At 39.7% G+C, this 22344-nt stretch overlaps 1 protein-coding gene across 7 annotated transcripts in view; it reads left to right on the top strand.

Annotated features, from left to right (window-relative positions):
- C35H10orf67 (chromosome 35 C10orf67 homolog) overlaps window positions 1-22344 on the top strand; it is a 105045-nt gene that overhangs the window by 20043 nt on the left and 62658 nt on the right. For all 7 annotated transcript variants that reach the window (XM_032473979.1, XM_032473984.1, XM_032473983.1 and 4 more), the window contains 2 exons: window positions 15648-15803; window positions 21805-21952. In XM_032473979.1, the coding sequence (XP_032329870.1) occupies window positions 15648-15803; window positions 21805-21952 (304 nt within the window). The remainder of the gene's footprint in view (window positions 1-15647; window positions 15804-21804; window positions 21953-22344) is intronic.

The following is a 22344-nucleotide window of genomic DNA, read 5'->3' as shown; positions in this document are numbered from 1 at the left end:
CCTGGTATGTAATTAGCAATCGGCTAATAACTACTAAACTGATGGATGGTTGCTGGTACTGGTGGCACCACTGTCATTCTTCTTCCTCGTCCTGTTTTTTAATTAGCAGAGGCACTTCTTACTACGAAGTCAAAATGCTGGATCCTTTCTTTCTCAGCTTCCTTTTCAGCGATGACATGAGCAAGGGCAAGGGCCAGTCCAATGTGACCGGAAAATAAGTTGACTGTGTTTGGAAAAGGAGGTTTTTGTTTGTTTGTTTGTTTTTTGTTTTTTAACTGAAAGAGACTGATGAGAAAAAAAACACTCTCTGTTGTTTTGCTTGACATTATTATGTCTCCTTCTGAGGCTTGGAATTGCTGTAGCCAGTTAAACTGAGGACTGAGATACTCTGGATGTGTACAGGGTAGCAGAGAGGAAACACAGGAAGCACTGGGTTCCTTGGTGACATCACTGAGCAACTAAATAACTCTGGACTTGCCCTGCCTCTGGCCCTTTTATTTCATGAGACAATAACCCCCTTAGTATTTAAGGCACTGTTAGTTGCATGTTCAGTTACTTGAGGCTGAAAATACCCCAGACCCCATTGCTCTGTCAACAGTCTCTGTGACTTTGGGCAAAATTGTGTTCCCAAAGGCAGCCCTGACACTGTCTCCCACTCACCTGCTCTTCTGCAAGGTTACCTTGCTCCTCCTCCACCAGAGGTAAAGCCTGATTCCCCATCCCTAGATCATCTGGCCTTGGTGACTTTGTCCTAAGGACAGAATGTGGAGTAAGTGACATCCAAGGTGAGGGCACAAGAACTACATCCTGTAGCCTCAGTGTTTGCTGTCTGGAGTCTCTCCTTCTGAGAGCCCAAGCCATTTGGAGGGTCTGCATGTGGGTACTGGGTCCACAGGCCCAACTGAGCCCAGCCTTCAGGTCATCCAGCCCCCAGCCATTTCGTCTTTCCACCTGGGGTCCTGGCATTATGGAGTGAGGACAAGCCATCCCGCTATTCCTGTCCCAATCCCTTGACCCACAGAGTTTGTGAGCACAATAAGTAGTTGTTGTTGGGTGCTGCTAAGTTTGAAGAGATGTGTTATGTAGCAGTAAGTAGATGGCTGGGACAGGATCCCAATTCTCACATCAGTAAGCAGTTTCTTAATGATGTTTGTTGGCTAAATTACTTCTCTTATGATTCTACCAGCATGATACAGCATAACAGCTCTGAGTTAGCACAGTGTGCATTTCAGAACAAGGACTCCAGAGTCCAACTTCTCAGGTTCGAATCCTCTGCCACTTAATTGCTGTGTGATCTTAGGCAAAATATGACCCTCTCTGTTCACATTAATACTTAATTTTAGGTGTTTAGTAAGATAAGTTGTCTCTCTTTCCTTCTTCAGGAGTGGCTTGAGCACTCACAGCTCTTTGTTCTTCCATATACATTTTAAAATAAGTCTGTGTTAGGGAGGAAGATAATTCCTTCTGCCCTTCTAAGTTCTTCTGGCTGCTGTAAGAATTAAATTGACATGAAACAGATTAACAGGAGAAAATCAAACAAAAGTTTAGTGGCATGCACATGTGGGAAAGACCCAGGGAAGCTGAGTAACTCACTTTAAGTATCACTTCAGCTGAAGACAAGAGGATGTTGAGGGGTACGGTCTGGGACTTCAAAGGGGAGGGAGGAAACAGAGATGGAAAAGCAAATGTTTGGTAAACAAATGTTTGCTGGGCCAGACAGAGACAGTGGGACACAGAGTGGACTCCGAATTCTAGGCCCTGCGCAAGTTCCCCCCACCACACCTCGCCCACATTCTTTACAGATACCTCTGTTGATAGCTCTTTTCTGGAAACAGGCCCCTTCTCTACATTCTTTAGGCAGTTAAGGGGGAGGTAACAAGAAAACCTTTCTGAGTCTTCTGTTTCTTAAAAATAATCAGCCCAGTTAATCCTTTTGCCAAAGAGACACATTTTGGGATGGCAAATTTTGCTGTCCTACAATTCTTACACCATTTCTTCATTCATTCATTCATTCATTTCTGCCAGCTGCACTGTTGGGGCATCTAGTAAAATGTTAAGTAAAATTGATGACAACAGGCATCTTTATTTTGTATCTAATCTTACAGGGAATGAATACAGTATTTCAACATTACACATAATGCTGTAGATACCATCAGGCTATTTCCTTTGCTAGAGACTTTAAAAAAATTTTTGAATGCATTTTAATTTTGTAAAATATGGGGTTTTATGCATCTACTGAGAGGCCATATAATTTCCCCCCCCCCTTAATCTATTGGTGTGGTAAAATTAATTAATTATTTTTAATGTTAAATCAACCTTTCTTTGTCTAAGCCCAACTTGGTCATAAGATGTCTTTTTGTTTGTTTGTTTTTAAAATTTGTTCCTGAATTCAGTGTGTATTTTATTTAAGATATTTTAAATCTGTGTTCATTAATGTGGTGAGTTGTCCTTTTCTTTTCTTTTTTTTTTTTTTAACTATTCTTGTTCAGGATTATGCTAGTTTCACAAACTGAATTGGGAAACATTACCCCCATTTTTTTCCCTAGGAGCGTTTGTGTGAAATTAGAACTACTTTTTCCTAAAATATTTAGAATTTTGCCAGAGGAGCCAACTGGGCCTGGAGAGGTTGGTTAATTGACTGACATATTTTGAATTCCCCATTCAATTACCTAATGATTACTGGACTATTTGGGCTTCATATTCCTTTTGAGTCAGATACAGTGAAACATTATTTGTCTAGGGCCTTTGTCTGTTCCCTTTAAACTCAAAAAATTGATTGGAATAAAGGCTTTATATCTATCTGTCTGTCTGTCTGTCTATCTTACTGCTCTTGTATACTTTAATCCTTTATTTTTTAACCCCACTGCATCTTTTTATTGCTATTTTATGCATTTTCATTGAGTTTTAAAATACCACTTGTTTTTTATGACTAGAAGTTTTTCTTGTTGACATTCTATGTTCGGTTATTTTTTAATGACTTTCTCTTTGCCCATAACATGTCCTATTAGTTCTATAAATATATTTAAATGCACTTGATGGGTAGTCCATGTTCCATAATTCCCATGCCTTCCGTCTTTGAGGGTCTGATTAGTGTTGACTGTCACTCACGGTATGTCATTTACTTTCGGGGTCATGATTTTTGACTGTGAACTCATATTTCTGTGGAAATTCTTTGAGTCCTGGATTGGGGATGGGTTTCTGTGAAGAAGATTTGTTTGCTTCCGTGAGCTCTTGGATCTGTGACCACTTTAACCTAATTCTCAGCTTGAGACACTTTAGACCCCCCAGAGGTATGAATGCAGGTCACAAAACTCCTGCTTATAAAACTCAGAAGATTCTTCCCTCCTCTGTGCTTGGAGCCAAGTTTCCAGACAGGAGGCAATTTCACTTTCAGTTGGGTGGGAGGAGACACAGGGTTCAGGGTGATTACTTCTAGTTCATTCTAACGCTGAAGAGATGGCCCTTTGGTGGAGTGGTCTCCTACTTTTCCAGAATCACCTCTTTGAGGGGGACCTATGTGCTGTCTCTTCTCTGTGCCCTGTAAAGAGGTGTAAACCAAAGTTCAAATATACCGGGTCTAGCAGTGCCCTTCAGTGCGGGCCAGCTTCAGTGCTCTGCTTACTGCTCTGGATTTCTGCACTTTTTTTTTGCGCTCAATTTTAGCCTCATCATTCCTTACTTTGTCAGCTTATAGAAGCATTTCACCTATTTTTTTTTTTTAGTGTTTATTTTCCTTTGATTTAAAAAAATATTTATTTATTTGTGGTTCATTCTGAAATATATTTCCTTTTTAAAAAAAATTATTTGGTGGGGGGGGCAATTAGGTTTATTTATTTATCTATTTTTAGAGGAAGTACTGGGGATTGAACCTAGGACCTCGTGCATGCTAAGCATGTGCTCTTCCACTTCAGCTATATACCCTCTCCCCCACATTTCACCTATCTTATCCAGAATTTTTGTTGTTTACAAAGAGAAAGTCAAAATAACATTTTTTTGGGGGGGGAGACACTTTTATAGTTCTTTGTGTTTTCAACAATTTCTGGATCACTGATAAACTTCTAGTGCGTATCAAATACTCAAAAAATATGGCAAAATAAGTGACTGTCAGTGTTTCTATGTGCTTTCTTTATGTCTAGGAGTAGAAAACTCTGAAAAGATTAAATGCTTTATATGCATCAGTGTTTCATAAACGTATGCTGGTTAAATACACTTAGCCAACTGTGTATTAATTGTGGTTCGTTGGTTTATCTAAATAAAGAATTGGTTTAAAGATACAGGAGTGATTCTTTGGATCTTTGCTTTGGCTTGTTGGCATGACTTTGATCCCTGACCTCAGACAGCCTTCCAAATCCTGGCCACCCAGTTTGTTAAGGCTTAGTCTTAAGGAAGAATAGAAGAGTGTTGAAAAAAACAGCCTAAGCACACACTTCTGGTTAAGAGGTAACTTTTGGTTAAGCGTAAATGACTCTCTGCTGCCCTCTGGAGACCAATTCTGGTTACAGATACAAGTGTTTTTTTAAGCTATAGAGCAAGGTTTTAAATCTTTTTAACTATTAAAACAATTTCTTGTGTGATATAGTACTTTATTTGCAGATAGAAGAAAGTATTTTACTAAAACTTACACCACCTTTTCTTTTTTTGGTCTTGGAAATGTATCAGCTCTGATTCAGATAAGAAAACACACTACTCTGGGTCCCTCAGAACAGAGGGATTTGGGAACATATAAAACCCTTAGAAAGACTGGAGGAGTAAAAGTTTGGGAGACTGTCACTAGCTTTCAAATTAATAAGCAATTTTCCCAGTATCTTTTGTTTAGGATCTTTTCCTTTTCTGTTGATATATGATGTTTCCATCATATTCAATGATAAACTGAGGCATATTAAATTTTTAAGTTTATTTCAGCAAAAATTAATAAGTCATGAGGATGTAATGTAAGGAGTAGGGACTCTAGTCAATGATATTGTAATAAGTTTGTATGGTGACAGGTGGTAACTAGACTTACTGTGATTATTTGGTAATGTACACAAATATTGAACCACTATGTTGAACACCTGAAACTAATATAATATTGTCTGTTTATTATATTTCAATAAAACAAGAGGGAATAAATAAATGGTATGAGTATTTTTAATGAATTTATTTGTGCAAAAATTGATTCAAGTCAGGCAGCAATAGAGCAGAAGTGGTTAGGAGCGCTGCAACACGGGAGTCAGGGGAAAAACTTTTATAGAGGAAAGGTGGAAGCAAAGGAAGGGAATTATTTGATTGGCTGTAGCTTAAGTGTTTGCCTTCTATGGAAAAGCCTAGTTGGCTGTTTGTGACTGGTTGTCCTCAGGTATTAATTTATTAACCTTGAGGCATTTACAGGCACAGGTTTGCTTACGTAGGCTGTGAAGGTATTGATGGCCTCCATGTTTAACTAACTTAACACTCATCATACATCAGTAATCAGATAAATAATCATTTATCTCAAGGTTACTTCTGCTGTTTTGTGGCTCTATGTTAAGATTACCTATGCAGTATTATATCTATCCATTGCTTTTTTTGGTATTTAATATTTTTAGCATTATAATACGTTTTAATATCTGGTATGTTTGGGTCTTTTTTCATTAGTTCTTCTTCCCAAAAATGTCTTTGCTTTTTTTATTTATCCAGATTAATTTTAAAATAATTATATCTACTTCTTTTCCATAAAGGCCTCCCTTAGCATTTGTATTCAAATGAAACTGGTTGGAAACTTATTCATGAGTTTTGGAAGAAGTCTGTATCCTTTATAATTAATTGTCAGTCTTCCTATCCAAGAATATTTTTTGATTCACTTATGTCTTACTTCATGTATCTCAATAAAGTTTCATAATTTATTTGCATACATTGAATATCTTTTTCATGGAACTAAATTTTTCCTAAATATTATATTTTATGTCTTTAGAGAATGAAATCTTTTTTAGCCATATTTTAAGAGTCTATTTTGATGTAGATGGAAACCATTGATTTTTCAGCAGCTTTATTGAGATATAATTTATATAGCATAAAATTCACTCATTTGAAGTGTACAAGGGGAGAGTGTGTGCTTAGCATGCATGAGGTCCTGGGTTCAATCCCCCAGTTATCTCCATTAAGAATAAATAAATAAACAAACAAACCTAATAACCCCCTCAAACAAAGAAAAAGTGATTAAAATTTAAAAATAAAGTGTACAGTTCAGTGGCTGATGTTATATTTACAGAGTTGTGCAACCATCATCATCATCTAATTTTAAAACATTTTCATCACCCCCAAAAGGAAAGCTTGTACCCATCAGCAGTCACTCCCTGTTTCTCCCTTCTCCCTTCCGTCTCCTGTTCCAAACCTCCTGCAACCTCTAATCTACTATCTCTACAGATTTACCTATTCTGAACATTTTATATAAATGGGATTGTACAATATGTGCTCTTGTGTGATTGACTTCTTTCATGTCATGTTTAATTTTGCTTTCAGGTTTGGAAGATGCTCACTTCCTGTGCCTTGCTGCATGAGCTTGAAAGCTGCTTTAGATAATGGTCTCCTAGATCTTTTAAAAGAGAATTTTAGGGAGACCTCGAAGCTTTATTCTGTTCTCCATCTATACTGGATGTTGAGGATTTCCTTTTTTTTCTCTCTCTCTCTCTTTTTTTTAATTGAACTATCATTGATTTACCGTGTTGTATTAGTTTCTGGTGTACAGCATAGAGATTCAGTTACATATGTGTATATATATACACACACACACACACACACACACACACATATTCTTTTTCATTATAGGGTACTCCAAGGCATTAAATATAGTTGCCTGTCCTATACAGTAAATCCTTGTTGTTTTTTTCTGTTTTCTATATAATAGTTTGTATCCGCTAATCCCAAACTCCCAATTTATCCCTCCCCCCTCCTCCTTGACAACCATAAGTTTATTTTCTATGTCTGTGAGTCTCTTTCTGTTCTGTAAATAAGTTCATTTGTATCATTTTTAAGATTCCACATATAAGTGATACCATATGACATTTGTCTTTGAGGATTTCCTTATACATAGAATACTTTGGGACTAGCCTAGAACTGTACCCAGTGGGCCCTGTGGATATTTATAGAATGGATGCTGACGTGTTCTTGCAGGGTTCTGTGTGTGGACGAGATCTCTGAGGGTGGCACAGTAAGGGAAGAAGGCTTCCTGTTGTTCAGAAGCCTTGGCCCCAGACTGCTGGAAATATAACCATCAGCATTTCGTTCCCTTAAATCACCTCCCTCTCCTTTACCAGCAGGGGGCTAATGAATGAAGTCATTACCTTCTTAGTGGGTATTCTTTCTTCCATCAGTAAAACTGGGCTGGACAGAGGACCTTAGGTGATGGACTGTTGGGGGAGTTCGGAGGAGGAGAGGGGGATGGAGGGATGTTTACACTGAGGAGAGGATACAGAGGAGCAGAGAGAGCCCTGGATAAGCTGTACCTCCGCTGTCCTGTGCGTACCTGGTCTCCTTGAATCTAATGTAGACTGCGGCTCCCCTTCTTTGTCTTAGGTGCCACTGGTGACGGGGCATCAGTTACAGAACAGTGAGTGACAGTGCTTGGGGAAACCTCCTCCTTCTCTCTAGGCAGATAATTAATGACAATGAAAGCTGTTGTCACTAAGTGACTTACTTACTGCGGCCCAGGCCCTGTGCAGAGTGCCTCATGTGTGGCATGATATTTATAACATTGCTATAAAAAGACCTAAAGGACTAGCCTTAAACTCAAATGGATTACAGAAAAATGCAAAGTTTAATATCTAAGTTTTTATCTGAGTGCCTTCCTTTTTGGTGTGACCATAATCAGCATTCAGAACGAAAAGGAAATGAAACTAACTCCTTTTCCGCACGTCCTCACTTGGATATTTGGAGAAAACCCTGTTATTCGTGCCTTCTCCCCTATGGCTGGGCCACCATCTCCCTCATTTGTCCTCATATGAAGAAGATTCCAGATTCCTCAGCAACCTGCTCATGCTCTTAAAATGCTCTCTGGTTTGTTAGTCCTCTCGTAACATGCAGGATAAATACGTAACCAGAACCACCAGCAGTGTCTCCCTAGTGACTCTGAGGAACTTCAAAATCCCAGGAGCATGAGAAAAGTTATCCGTCCTTATTCTAGTTCCAGGCCCCGGGAGTGAGAGGAGTCTTCCTGAAGCAGACCGTTGGCTGTGTATTTTTTTATATTTATTTTTCATGAAATAGAAATAATGCTATTAATAATATTTAAAGTATTCATTCAATATTGTTAAAATGGTCACACTGCCCAAGGCAATCTACAGATTTAATGCAATCCCTATCAAATTACCCAGGACATATTTCACAGAACTAGAACAAATCATAATAAAATTTATATGGAACCATCAAAGACCTAGAATTGCCAAAGCATTACTGAAGAGAAAGAAAGAGGCTGGAGGAATAACTCTCCCAGACTTCAGACAATACTGTAAAGCTACAATCATCAAGACAGCATGGTATTGGTACCAAAACAGACATATAGACCAATGGAACAGAACAGAGAGCCCGGAAATGAACCCACAAACTTCTGGTCAACTAATCTTTGAGAAAGGAGGCAAGAATATACAATGGAATAAAGACAGCGAATGGTGTTGGGAAAACTGGACAGCAGCATGTAAAACAATGAAGCTAGAACACTCCCTTACACCATACACAAAAATCAACTCAAAATGGATCAAAGACTTAAACATAAGACAAGATACAATAAACTTCCTAGAGTAAAATATAGGCAAAGTATTATCTGACATACATCTCAAAAATGTTCTCCTAGGGCAGTCTACGCAAGCAATAGAAATAAAGGCAAGAATAAACAAATGGGACCTAATGAAACTTACAAGCTTCTGCACAGCAAAGGAAACCATAAGTAAAACAAAAAACCTACGGATTGGGAAAAAAATTTTTGCAAATGAAACCGACAAAGGCTTGATCTCCAGAATATATAATAAGCAGCTCATACAACTTAATAAGAAAAAAATAAACAACCCAATCCAAAAATGGGCAGAAGACCTAAACAAGCAATTCTCCAAGGAAGACATACAAATGATCAATAGGCACATGAAAAAATGCTCAATTTCACTAATTATCAGAGAAATGCAAATCAAAACTACAATGAGGTATCACCTCACACCAGTCAGAATAGCCAGCATTCAGAAATCCACAAATGACAAATGCTGGAGAGGCTGTGGAGAAAAGGGAACCCTCCTTCACTGCTGGTGGGAATGCAGTTTGGTGCAGCCACTGTGGAAAACACTATGGAGATTCCTCAAAAGACTAGGAATAGACTCACCATATGACCCAGGAATCCCACTCCTGGGCATATATCCAGAAGGAACCCTACTTCAGGATGACACCTGCACCCCAATGTTCATAGCAGCACTATTTACAATAGCCAAGACATGGAAACAGCCTAAATGTCCATCAACAGATGACTGGATAAAGAAGTGGTATATTTATACAATGGAATACTATTCAGCCATAAAAACCGACAACATAACGCCATTTGCAGCAACATGGATGCTCCTGGAGAATGTCATTCTAAGTGAAGTAAGCCAGAAAGAGAAAGAAAATACTATATGAGATCGCTCATATGAGGAATCTAAAAACAAACAAACAAAGCATAAATACAAAACAGAAATAGACTACAGACATAGAATACAAACTTATGGTTGCCAAGGGTGCGGGGGGTGAGAAGAGATAGACTGGGATTTCAAAATTATAGAATAGATAAACAAGATTATACTGTATAGCACAGGGAAATATATACAAGATTTTATGGTAGCTTACAGAGAAAAAAACGTGACAATGAATATATATGTTCATGTATAACTGAAAAATTGTGCTCAACACTGGAATTTGACACAACATTGTAAAATGATTATAAATCAATGAAAAATTTTTAAAAAAATATTTAAAGTATTCAGGATGCACTGACTTTTTCCAGTTTTATTGAGATAGAATCAATGTAAGCACTTTATAAGTTTAAAGGATACCATGTAATGACTTGACTTACACATATTGTAAAATAATTACCACTATATGTTTAGTTAACATCCATCTCCTCATATAGTTACTAAAAAATATTTTTTTCCTTATGATGAGAACTTTTAGGATTTACTCATTTAGCATCTTTCAAAAATTACATAACCAGGAAAGATGCAAAGAAAACTTGGTCTACACCACAGTACTGGACGTGGGTCATGAGTTCTTAGTAAACACTACATAGATCAAAGGCAATGCATGATGTTGAGTGCTTTAACTGTTCGTTTGCTCAGGTATTTTTCCATCATCTGATTTTGTGGCAGAGGTAAAAACAGTCCTTGCACTCAAGTGGTTCATAATCTAGGGTCATGGAAGGTAAGAAATGTAGCAATTCCAGCTTGTAGTAGAGGTGTGCACCTGATGGCTGCCTGGTTACTTGGAAGGATAGTTAAGAGAGACTTTTAAGAGGAAGTGATTCTTGAGCTAAGCCTTGAAGGTGTGGGGGAGGGAGAAATTTCCCCCTCCACCCCTCTCTAGTTCTTCTGGTGGGATTTAGAATACTGTTGACACAAGGCAGATTCACAGGAGAAAAAGAAATTTTCATTTGTGCACATGGAAGTCTTACAAAAGTGAGACCTAAGAAGTAGCCAACACAGGAAGCTTTTATTTTTAGATGAAGAAACAATACACTGAGGGATTAACAGGACAAAGAAACAGGTTTTGAGTGCCCAGTAAATAAAGAATGTGAACAGAGTGTGGGTTTCTCAGGTTGAATTTCCTCTCTGGTGATTAGTGTATGCACCTACCTCCAGATGCAGGGAGGGTACCTGTCTTATGGGAGATTTATTTCCTGCTTTCAGGAAGACAGAAAAGAGGGTCAAAGTACCCCCCTTGCATTGACCATTTCTTAAGTAATTTTAATTCAAAGTAATCAATATGCCATTGAGGGGCAGCTTACACTGGGTCCCAACAAAGGATGATGAATTTTGATGAGCTTAGGGAAAATAGGAGAAAGACAGGGAAGTGGCCCATCTGACAACAGAGAGGCATTAAGTTTCAAGGCACAGCCAGGGAACTGGCAGGTCTTTGTTAGGACTGGAAGACAGGGGGCTGGAGAAAGTGGTGAGAGGAGATCCAGGAAGGGAAACCAAGGAATTGATATTTTATCTCAAAGACATCAAAGAATTGTTGTAGAATTCTAAGCAGCTTTCATGACCTGCCTAGATTTGCAGCCTTGAAAGATAAGTATTATTGGAGTGTCTATGAAACTTGATAAATAATACCCATCTCTCCCACCTAGGTTCTGGATCAGTTAAAAAATGAAGTCAGGGAGCCAGCAGATGGAGATGATTGGTTTTACTGAGAAGACAGGCTACTCAGTGCTAAATCCCACAATTTGGCAGATTATCTCCCATCACAGGCAGCACGGGGCTGGGGAGGTCTGTTCCCACTGGGGCAGAGCATCTGCTCCCCCAAAGAGAAAGGGAAGGGGGAGGTGATGGCCAAGATATGACCAAGTTCCTTCTTCCAACGTCTTAATCAGATAACTGTTGGAGGATGTCCCTCTACATGGAAGGAAACAACGTTCCCTGGGTTCTTCTTCTTCACTTAACATATTGAGCTCAACCATTTAGCCTGTGATCAACTCAGTGTGTGTCTCGGCCTTGGAGAGGAAAGCCTTGCTCCCGCCTTCGTGATGCAGCCCCCACCAATAACAGCCATGCTCCTCTGGGGGTCCTGAGACCACCGGTGCCCCAGAAGACTCAGCAGTGGGTTAGAAGAGTGCATGATTTACATTAAACTCCGAGATCACTTTGTCTCCAATATTGAGAATTTACTTCCTGGTTAATTTCTTACCCCAGATTATGTCCAGCTGTGTTGACCAATTTTGTCTGTCAAGAGATTTTGCCCATGAGGTCAAATGACATCATAAAATTACTCTATAATAAAAAGCCAGTATCTGTGCCCCAGATTTAAATATTAACTCCTTCTCACTTTCAACTGTCAAAGGAAAAATTTTAATATAAATATTAATTATTCTTATAAGGCCAAAGGAATTAAAGTCCAAAACAAAATTTTCTTGCCATTGTGAATGAAAAGACCAAAAGACACACTCCTGCCTCTTTCCCTTCCTCATTCCCTGCATCAGAACCAAGCTCTCAGAGTGCGGTGTGGTCAGGATATTAGGTACATGAGGGAGGATGGAGCAAATATCAGTGCATCGAACATCATGGGCACCAGTTTTCTTACTGCCAGAGAAGGTGTTATACTCTGGAAAGGAGACAAGCCATAATAAACACTGTGGTGTTGGGTTGGAATGGGTGGTGTTGGTGTGACTGTGTGGTCTTTAGATGTAGATGTTGATTAGTCACGACTCTCTAGAGAAAGAGAACCAATAGGATGTATGTACAGAAAGAGACAGAAAAAGATTTATTTTAAGGAGTTTGCTCACATGCTTGTAGGGGCTGGCAAGTCTGAAACCTGCAAAGCAGGCCAGCAGGCTGGAGACCCAGGGAAGAGTTGATGTTACAGCTTGAATCCGAAGACACTCTGCTGATAGAATTCCCTCTTCCTCCAGGGACCTCAGTCTTTCTCTGAAGACCTTCAACTGATATGACGAGGCCCACCTGCAGTGGGGTAGTCTGCTTTACTCAGTGTCTGTTGATTTCAGTGTTAATCTCACATGAAAAGTACCTTCATAACATCTAGGCTGGTGTTTGACCAAATCTCTGGATGTTAGAAAGCGAAGCCAGGCCCAACCGCTCTTCTTCCCTGAAGGCTGCCAATCTAAGGGAGGCCAGAACTGGGAAAGGTCAGGAGCTTTGATGGATAAGAAGAGTAGGCTGGATTGGGATTTGGGGATTTTGAGTTAGGGGGGTTTGGGGGGTTTTTTGGCTCTTGCTTTCTTCCTTTTTTTTAAATTCAATTTTGTTGCTGAGAGTTTAAAAAAAAGGCATGGAACTTTTCTGAGAGTTCTAAGAGGAAAAACATGAGGCAGGAGATTATATTTGGAGGGGTGGTGAGAAAAAAAAAAACAGCTGCTTTCTGCTTACCTATTCTTGAGTCCAGGGTGTTCAGTAAACACTAGTAAAACATCAGAAACATTCTGGAAGATGAAGAGAAGTGAATCCAATGCATTTGGGCCTGAACGATTAATTTTTGTAATGTCAAAACTGAAACTTTTTGTTCTTCTGAAGAACTGTGGTGTGGCCCTCCCTGCCCTGAAGTCCAGAGGGGCTGAGCGCACCCTAGAGGCAGGCCCAGCACAGCGGGGTGTGTGCAGTGTCTCAGCACAGTCCTGGTGGGATTTTAAATGAACTCCCCAGGATGGTTTATGCTGTGTCATCAAGGAGATGATTTGGCCAGCTTGTCAGATGCATCTTTGCTCTGCTGTTTTTTTAGGAGGAAAATAAACCCATCATATTCAGAACATAAAAATTAGTAAGCAAAAAACAAGTAATAAATAAATGGACCCCAAAAGAATGTTTATAAAGTATAGAAAGAAGCCAGCACTGGAAGGGGGATGGGTAGGAGAGTGGTGCTCAGGCTTCCCAGAATACGTGGCATCTGGGTTTGAATGACAAACAGTAACAAGAACAACAAATGCTAAGATAAAGTACAGATGGGGAGCAAATTGCGCTGTAGACACCATCCAAAATTGTTTACATGCATTATCTTACTGAATTCTCATGGCAATTCAGGTGGCATTATTATTTGGCCCATTTCACAGGTGATAAAACTGAGGCAAAGGATTTAAGAAACTTTTTCAAGGTCACAAAGCTACTAAGTGACAGAGCCGGTCTGCAGACCCAGGCCCCCTTGTTCTAATGCCATTCAGGAGACTGACAAGTAAGAGCTCCCCAGCTGGCCTAGGAGTTCCAAGTGCAGAGGCACGGAGGCCTGATCACCATGTGCTTCCGGGAAATGGTGTGCTGCGTGCCAGCACCGGTAGGATGCCCAGTCTGGTGGGGAAAGGGAGAGAAGGCTAGCACAAAACAGGTGAGCTGGCAGCAGGCCCTGAGGGGTGCAGTTTTGTCCATCATGCTAAGAGTCGGACTTTACCCTGTGGGAGCCGGGGAGAGCTGCAATTTAGAAAGGTCATTTTGGCCACAGGCTGGAGATTGATTGCAGAGGACAAACGAAGATGCAGGGAGGTAAGTTAAGGACTGTTGCAATAGTCCAGGTGAGCAAGACAGGGATGATGATTGTAACCAATCAGGACCCGCTGGGGCCTTCCTGGGACAGACCCCTCCCTGAATCCTCTGTTTCAGCTCCTCCCTGAAGTGTCTAAATAACAGTATCTGAGGCCCCTCCGTCACCTGGCCTTTAAAAATGCTTTCCTGAAGTCGATGGGGAGTTCGGGTGTTTCGGCACCAGCTGTCCCAGGCTTCTTGCATGGTGCCCTGCAATAAACGCTGCACCTTCCTTCACAACCTGGTGTCAGTAGGCTGGCTTTACTGCCCATGTTTTGCTTTGGTAACAGGATGGGAGTGGAACAGGGAAGGAGAGGGTAATTTCAGGAGTGATTTGGGGGTGGGTTGAGCAAATTTGGTGAGTTAGTGAGGGAGTAGAAGGGGCTTAAAATGACAGAAAATGGGTTTCCGGCTTGTGCTGCTGTTATGGGGGAGGCAGATAGGAGGAGTGGGAAGATGGTGACCTCTCTTTGGACCTGTTGAATTTGAGATGCCCAGTAACTGATGCTCAGGCCACTAGTGGGTTAACTCTCTTGGCCTCTGCAGAGCATTTGATCTGTAGACCTAGAAAAGAAAAGATGTGAAGAACAGGTCTGTGTACTTAACACTGTTCTTTAAAATCACCCAATTAAAAAGCAAATATTGTCATATGGATTGTTCTGTTTTCACTCTTTTTAATTCTACTACATATTCATTTACTGATTTTTTTCCATTGGTGCTGTGTAGACTATGTCAGTGTTATGTCCTTAGCTTGACTCTTAACGCTACCTCAGTATAACATTCTTCTTCTCAGTCTGCTGATATTCATTATATACCAGTAGAACAATTTTAGTTTGTAAATCTAGCTCTTTGAAATATAGTATTAAGTATATTAGCAGATATGGTTAGGTTTTACGACGTTTCTCATATGTCCATGTGTCCAAATGTATTAGTAATGAACAAGTGATAAAAAATAAAATAGTTCTCCCATAATTCCCAAAAGAGCCCAAAATGTACAATACGGTTTTGTGTGTCAGTGCTGAAAATGGGATTTTAATATCTTGGAAGTAAGTATCCATGTCTCTGTTCCAAACCACTGAGGGAATTGACTACACCACCGAAGTTCACTTCCTTTTTACATATTAAAAATTTTTTGCTAGCTTCCTTTCTAGAGGAAGATTGAAGTTGGACATTCACCATTATGATGTGGATTTACAATTAAGATTCCCTATTATTATTATCATTTGCACAGCTGATGCAGTTAGGGTAAGACACTATGCTTTGTGTTTCACAAAATAATACTGTGCTGTTTTCCATTATTGTTCAATATGACTATAGTTGTTTACTAAGATGTGTGCAGCTTGCAAAAGTAACTTTATAAGACAGAAGCTTGAATAAAACATGAAATGGTTTCTGCTGGTGCTAGCTTCGTGTCTAATTTCCAACACTGTTTTCTCCCCCCAGCAATTCTTTGAGATAGAAGAAGAGAAGATGCCTGTGCAAGACTCAGCCACTGCCAAAATTACTTTTTTGTTGAAAAAAATGAAGGAGAAAGAAGAACTTATTAAGGAATTAAAAGAAGAACTAGACCAATATGAGGAATTTGGATTTCATAAAGTTGTAAGTTTCACAGCAAAGAGTAATTCATTTAATATATGTAAATAAAGTTACAACTGTCTACAAGCTGCGTTAGGGAGAGAGGAACTACAGTTGATAAAATCAACTGGGAATCTCTCCACAACATAAACCAGTCCAACCCTTTTCTTTTCAACAGCACATTCTAGAAAACCCAAGATAATTATAAATAGGAGTAATATAATTATTCTCAATTCTTATTTATAATGGAAATAAAATAACCTATCTCCCACTGCAAAAATTATCTCACACGAGAGGAGCCTGTGAATAGATTTTTGTTTTAATTTTGAAGATTCCCACCCTTTTTTGCAGTCCAGACAATTTGAAAGACACAAAATAATCTCAAGGCTTCCAAGAAATGAACTTGGCACAAGATGATCTTACGTAGAAATACTGTCCACAAGGAAAATTCTCAGAGGGTTTTCACCCTGTTCTCACAGTTGCAGTGGGAGCCAGGAGTGGCTTTCCTGCTCAGACAGAAGACTGATGAGAACAGAAATGGGAAGATAGGTGAGAAAGGAGAGCTTAGGTGTCCATCAAGGAGGAGACTTTTAAGGATCTGGAAAAGTGTGGTCTCTGAGGGCAAGTTCATTTCCATCTCAAGTCAGCTCTGAGCCACTGGCTGTCTTGGCCCAACCACAGTCCAGAGCCAGAGGGATTTTTGTTACTCGGTTCTAAGAGCAAGAAGTGGATTGTCTGAGTAGGAGAGGCTAACAGAGAGGCCAGAGAATAGCAATCTGTTGAGTATCAGCTAGCAGGTATCAGGTACCTCATCTGGGGGACCTCCTCACCTGAATCCAAAGGACCACATAAGGAGGTGGGGCTTTATCCTCTATAGTAAGAATGAAAGGTTGCAGTTTATTTATGTATATACACATTATAATATTATAAAGGATTGTATTATTGTATATATTTATATCACAATGTCATTATAATTAATGTACGATATATTAATACATGTGCATATACACATAAATATTGAGCCATGCATATAACATGTACAGAAAAAAATCTGAGAAGTTATACATCAAAGTGTTAACACTAGGAAGAAACACTTGTGGGTTGCTGAGCCCTTTAAGTGCAATCTGTGCTTTATCTAAATCCCACACTATTCAAAACTCCAAAGTTAGAAGAGCTAAGGAATTGAACTTGCACCATTCTAAAGGACTTTGTTTACTAACTGCTGAAGGGGTGTTTGCTTTTTTTAATCTATTAGGATTATTGTTTGTGGTTAAAAAAAAAACTTGGAGCATCTTCTAAGCAATGTAGTATTAAGTAGTATGATTGTAGATCTAATCAAGTTGAATATTACTTCATTTTACTTGTTCTGATTGCCTTGGAGGATCCAATTTTTCCATTCTTTTCTTGGGTCTACATTTACTCTTATTTTTTGGAGAAAATTATTTAATAGAAAGAGCAAAAAAAGCTGTAATAATTTTGGCTTTGAATCCTGCCTTGGCTAAAGATATCCTGCATCGACTGGCAGGGCAATTTTGCTGCATTTATTTCCCATTTGTGAAACGGGCCATGATACCTGCCTAGCCAACAGACAGAGGTATGAGGAGGAGACCTGTCGTATTGAATGTGAACTGCTTTGAGTTACTTGAGGAAAGGCATGCATATAAATTCTAGTTATCATTATGAGGAAATACACTAATTCTTAATGACCGTCTGGTTTACACATCATGAAATGCACTGAACAGACATCTGGACTGTTGAGAACATCCCAATTCAGTAATTGAGCTCCTTCCAGTAAAACAAGAGGTCTTTCTTGGCGTGTTTATACCTCTAAGTGTCCTCAGCCCATTAGCTGGTCTGTCTGGATGTCCTGGAAGACGGACAGAGGCTTGGTGAGGACCACCGGACGTAGGAGACTCACCCTGCTCTTGTACAAGCAGGGAGGGTGTTGTTCCCTGGTTCAGGATGCCTTCCTGAAGACCTGGTTGTTCTACTGCAGTTTGTCCCCAAGGACAACACATCAGTATTTCTGTAAACACCTTAAGGTCTGAAGAAGATGAGACACTCCTGATAACTGGGCATTGGACATCTCTCCCAACTCCTTAGGACCCCAATAAAACGAAGGCTGCCTGAGGGCAGCGCAGAGCAGAGCTAATGTGCATTTGGGATGTGAACGCTGCAGAGGCGGGTCATGGCTTATATAAAAATCAACTTCTGAAAAATACGTTTTTGAAATCCTCTAGCTTTCCCAGAACTCCGTGCCACTCAAGTTCTGGGTGCTGTACCCTTTTAAATTAGAAATTTCATCTAATACAGCTGCTCCCTCTAGTGGTGTTAGGAAAAAAAAAAAAAAACCTAGAGACGCCTGGTATCTGAGATTAGATTTGGAAAAACGAATTTGGAGAAACAATTAGAAATTTTCAAAGTGGCAATGGAAATAGCTTGAAGAAAACGTGAAATAAGCAAATTAAATAATCAGTGAGGACATACTCTAGTTTTTTCTTACTCATAGTCCAGTTCCATAAATTGCTTTGTCATTAATAGTCATAATATCTCTCCAGGACTATTTTAGAGAAATCTAAGACTGTGATAGGAAAGGGAAAGTTTGATAAACAGCTAGTTTAACCTCTATTTATGACAAAATGGAAATCGGAAAAAGGAAGCTCTTCAAGTTACAGAAGCTTCCATCTCTCCAGGTCAGAACATCCTTAATGCTGAGTTTTCCCCAAGAGCAACTTCCTTCCAGTGTCTTTTGGGTTTTGGGTTTTGTGAAAAGCCACTATGACTTAATGCATACCGCTGTAGTTATCAGGTTGTCATGCTGTATGTTGATAAATCCTCTTGATAATACGAGCATGTGTCTGTCTTTCCATGCACAGGCATGTTTTCCATTGCAATCAGAGTGGTCATTTTGGAAAAACTTTGTATTTTTCTTTCCTACCCCAACATGGATGCACTGTGCAACCATCGCCCATACTCCCACCCTCGTAGGTGAACGTAATTGCTTGTGGCTGACAGTTCGGAAACAGAGCTGTCATTCCAGAGTGGCAGCTCTGCAGGGCTGCACTGCCTAGTGTGCTGCTTTCCTGGTTGTCACTCACAGGGGAAGCACCTGCTCTTCTCTGTGACTGTCATGCAGCATGGGCACACATCGGGACTGCTCCACACACTCCCCCCCAACCCCACCATCAAATTGAGATGTCCTGGAGTCTTCTACGTGGAGCCTGCAGAATTAAGATGCCAATATGGCAGGAGGGAGACTGCTGGGAGGGCACATGTGGTGCTCCTAACAGTGCAGCTCAGACTTTATTGTGTGTAGGGGGGTCACCTGCAGCTCTTGTTAAGATACAGATTCTGACAGTAGGTCTGGGCTGAGCCCTGAGATCCTGCATTTCCCAAAAGCTCCCACATGCTGCTGGGCTCCTGGTCCTTGGACCACATTCTAGCAAGGCTCGAGTCTTCAGACTCTGCGCTTGTCTTCAGAAACAATTCTTTGATGACTCAGTTTGGAATTCTGAAACCCAGAAACAGTGATACTGCACGTCTCGTGACTGTTCACAGGAGAAATGCCATGTCAGCCACCACCTGAAAGTCCTAACTCTCACTGCATGAGAGGAAAACTCTAAATTGGCAAGTTACTTTACGAATGTAAAATTCCAGAGTGATCATGGGTCCCACACAAACTGTCTTAGACTAGAATGTGACTTGAAATTGCTTAAACTAGTTAACCCCCTTTTAATGATCTCCATCCTTCTTAACTTTCATTTTTTAATGCAGTTCATTTTACAGAAGTCTCATGGTTTAAGTCAGGCAAAGCTAGTGGTATGGGCAGATGGTAGAAGGAACACCACCACAAAACCTGCCACTCAAAGTGTAACAGATGACCGTAGCCGCCCAGAACTATCCCTTTGTTCATTTTGCTAATGAGTGTCCTCATTGCTGTGGGAATCTGAATACTTAATGACCTGCAGTTCCTGCAGCTGACAGATGGTGGGGACAGAGCTAAAGGTTAACCTCTCAGAACAGGGGCTGTCGGTGGATTTGTGGGGGGGGGGGGGAGGAATAACAAAAGCCCTGAGTTGAACATGTTTCCCTGTTTCCTGCTTTTCTATGAGATTTTTAGAAAGTCATTTAGGTATTCGCTGCTATCACTTGTAATTTTTATACTTCATCTGATTAATTTAAATAGTTCATATTTAGTTAACAGTAATGGGGGTGCTCACCTAATCTGCTGTGGGTGTTCATTTTCTGCCACTGTTAGGAAATCTACACTTCAGTCTATTAAGGAAAATATTGTTTGTTTGTTTTTTAAAAAGCTTTTTTAGTCTATAAATACATTCTGTGATGTTCTCAAATTTAACCATGTGGGATAGGAAACTAATGACTGGGATTCTTCCTTTATTAAGAAAACAGCATAGTTTCTTAGCTTTTAACTTTGTTAGTTCTCATTAATTAAGAATGAATTGGGCTCAAACAATTTAAGTGGAATGGTGAATCAAAATCATGAAGATTCATAATTGGGCTTAGTGCAAAATTTAACATTAAGTGTTAACGTTGACGTAACTAACTTCAGTAGTAAGTCACTTGTTTTTTAAGGGTTTATGAATGTCCTGCAAAGCACTGTCACTACTCATTTTTTTCTCTCAAACCATTATGACCACAGAGGAAAACATTTTAATAATTTGCTTTCAGATATCTCTAGAGTTAAAAAAAAATATAGTTTCAAAAGGACACCAGTTATCTTCGGAGAGATGATTTTATTTTCAAGAGGAGATTTTATTCTTGTGTATTTGCAATCATAGCATTGCTACAAGAAATAAGTTATAATTCATCTCAAGATTAAAGTTCAGAAGTATTTCCAGTGTCTATATTAATTTTGAAGGAAGGCATATATAGACACGTCTCTTTTAGTGTTAGAATGTAATGACTTTCAAACAGGCACTTTAGTATTTTGAAATAATCAATTTAATTGCATAATCAATTTAATATTTTACCATCATGAAGTATAAAGTTTTGCACCAGCTTCTCCAATTCATTACGTCTTGATTTAAAAAAACCAGTGTGTGGCAGGAAAATCTAGACAGCCATAAGCAAGTATATTCAGATGTTTTCAATAGCTTTGAACCAGATGAGAAGAAGAAAAGGAGGGTAGCTTTCCCAATAAGCTTCTATCGTGTAAGAAAAAGCTTCTCCCATAATGGACGTGGCAAGATTTAAACAAAAGACACACATAATAAAAATGTAAATGAGTTTGCTTTACTAAAACTATAACTTTAAAAGTCTTTTGTTGGAAGTTATCCTGAAACCTTCTTACAAGGTAATCACTGTTTGCATAGAGATTTAAACCCATGTCTTCAATAGCATTAAACGCCTGCACAGTCCCAGTGTGACAGGCATGCAAAGCCATGTTAATGTTCAGAATATGAATTGCCTCTGGGTGGCTCCTCCACCCAGCAGAAAACCAACTGTGTGGATATCCGTGTGCCTGATGGACTCCATGCGGCTCCCAGCCTGGAAACGTCACCACTTTGACATGTGATGTGCTCCTCCTGACACTGGCAGCGCTGACACTGGGAAATGCCACAAAGGCAACAAGCCCCCCTCCCTAGCCATGCGCTTTGCCACCCCCTGGCGCTGCCCGTCCGCGGTCCCCGCGGCCTGCCTAGTTACGCGCGGACAGCACTTCAGATGCACACAGAGGGAAGTGTGGGTGGAGGGGCCCCAGCTGCCTCCCCGGACACAGCCTCCATAATGAATTGACCTGAATGATGAGGGCACACAAACAGTATGATATGCATTATTCCTGTCAATAAACTGTCCCCATGTGCTGTGGTCTTTGTACAGAACGGACTGCAGCCTTTCTTCCAGCAAGCCCCATTTAGTCTCCTTCCTTTTTACTATTCATATTATAAGTGTGTAATAGAATTCAGAAAATTATATGATAGCTCTTGTGTCTCTGTATTGTCTTGTGTTGCATATTTAAATCCTTGGCTCCCGGCTTAGAAATATGGAATTCTCCATCTTTTAGGACTCTTTTGTGAAAGACATCAGCCCTCTAAAAGCAACTCCAGAAAGGGAAAATTTGGAGTACAAAATGGAAAACGAGAGAATGCTTCAAGTCATTTCAGAACTCCGAGAAGAAATCCGACTCAATCTAAAAGAAAATTCTGTATTAGGTAACATTTTAAAGTTATGTTTGAGAAAACACAATACGTGGGGTACTTTATAAAATTCATAGCAACGTTTGTCTTTTCCAATGTGTTTGCTTATTTACATTTAAAAGATCAGTTTGATAGTCATTTTTGATTTTCATTCTTTTCTTGGAACAGAACTTGGTCGTACTCCCCTAGCCACACGTTTTTAACTCAGGGTGGTTATTTCTTAAGCCAAGTATTGGCCTTTGAAAAAATACACTCATCAGTGCTCCACATCACTTAGAAATATTATAAACAAACTTTTGCTGACTTCTGTTTCATGTGCTTAATCGATTACCTAAAAATGTGTAACATTTTAATACTTAAGCATACATATTGGGATATGCTTTGTGGAGAAACAGAGTTAGCCCTTC

This window comes from Camelus ferus, chromosome 35, assembly GCF_009834535.1.
Source record: "Camelus ferus isolate YT-003-E chromosome 35, BCGSAC_Cfer_1.0, whole genome shotgun sequence".
Classification (NCBI taxonomy): domain Eukaryota; kingdom Metazoa; phylum Chordata; class Mammalia; order Artiodactyla; family Camelidae; genus Camelus; species Camelus ferus.
This window is presented reverse-complemented; position numbering and strand designations above follow the sequence as displayed.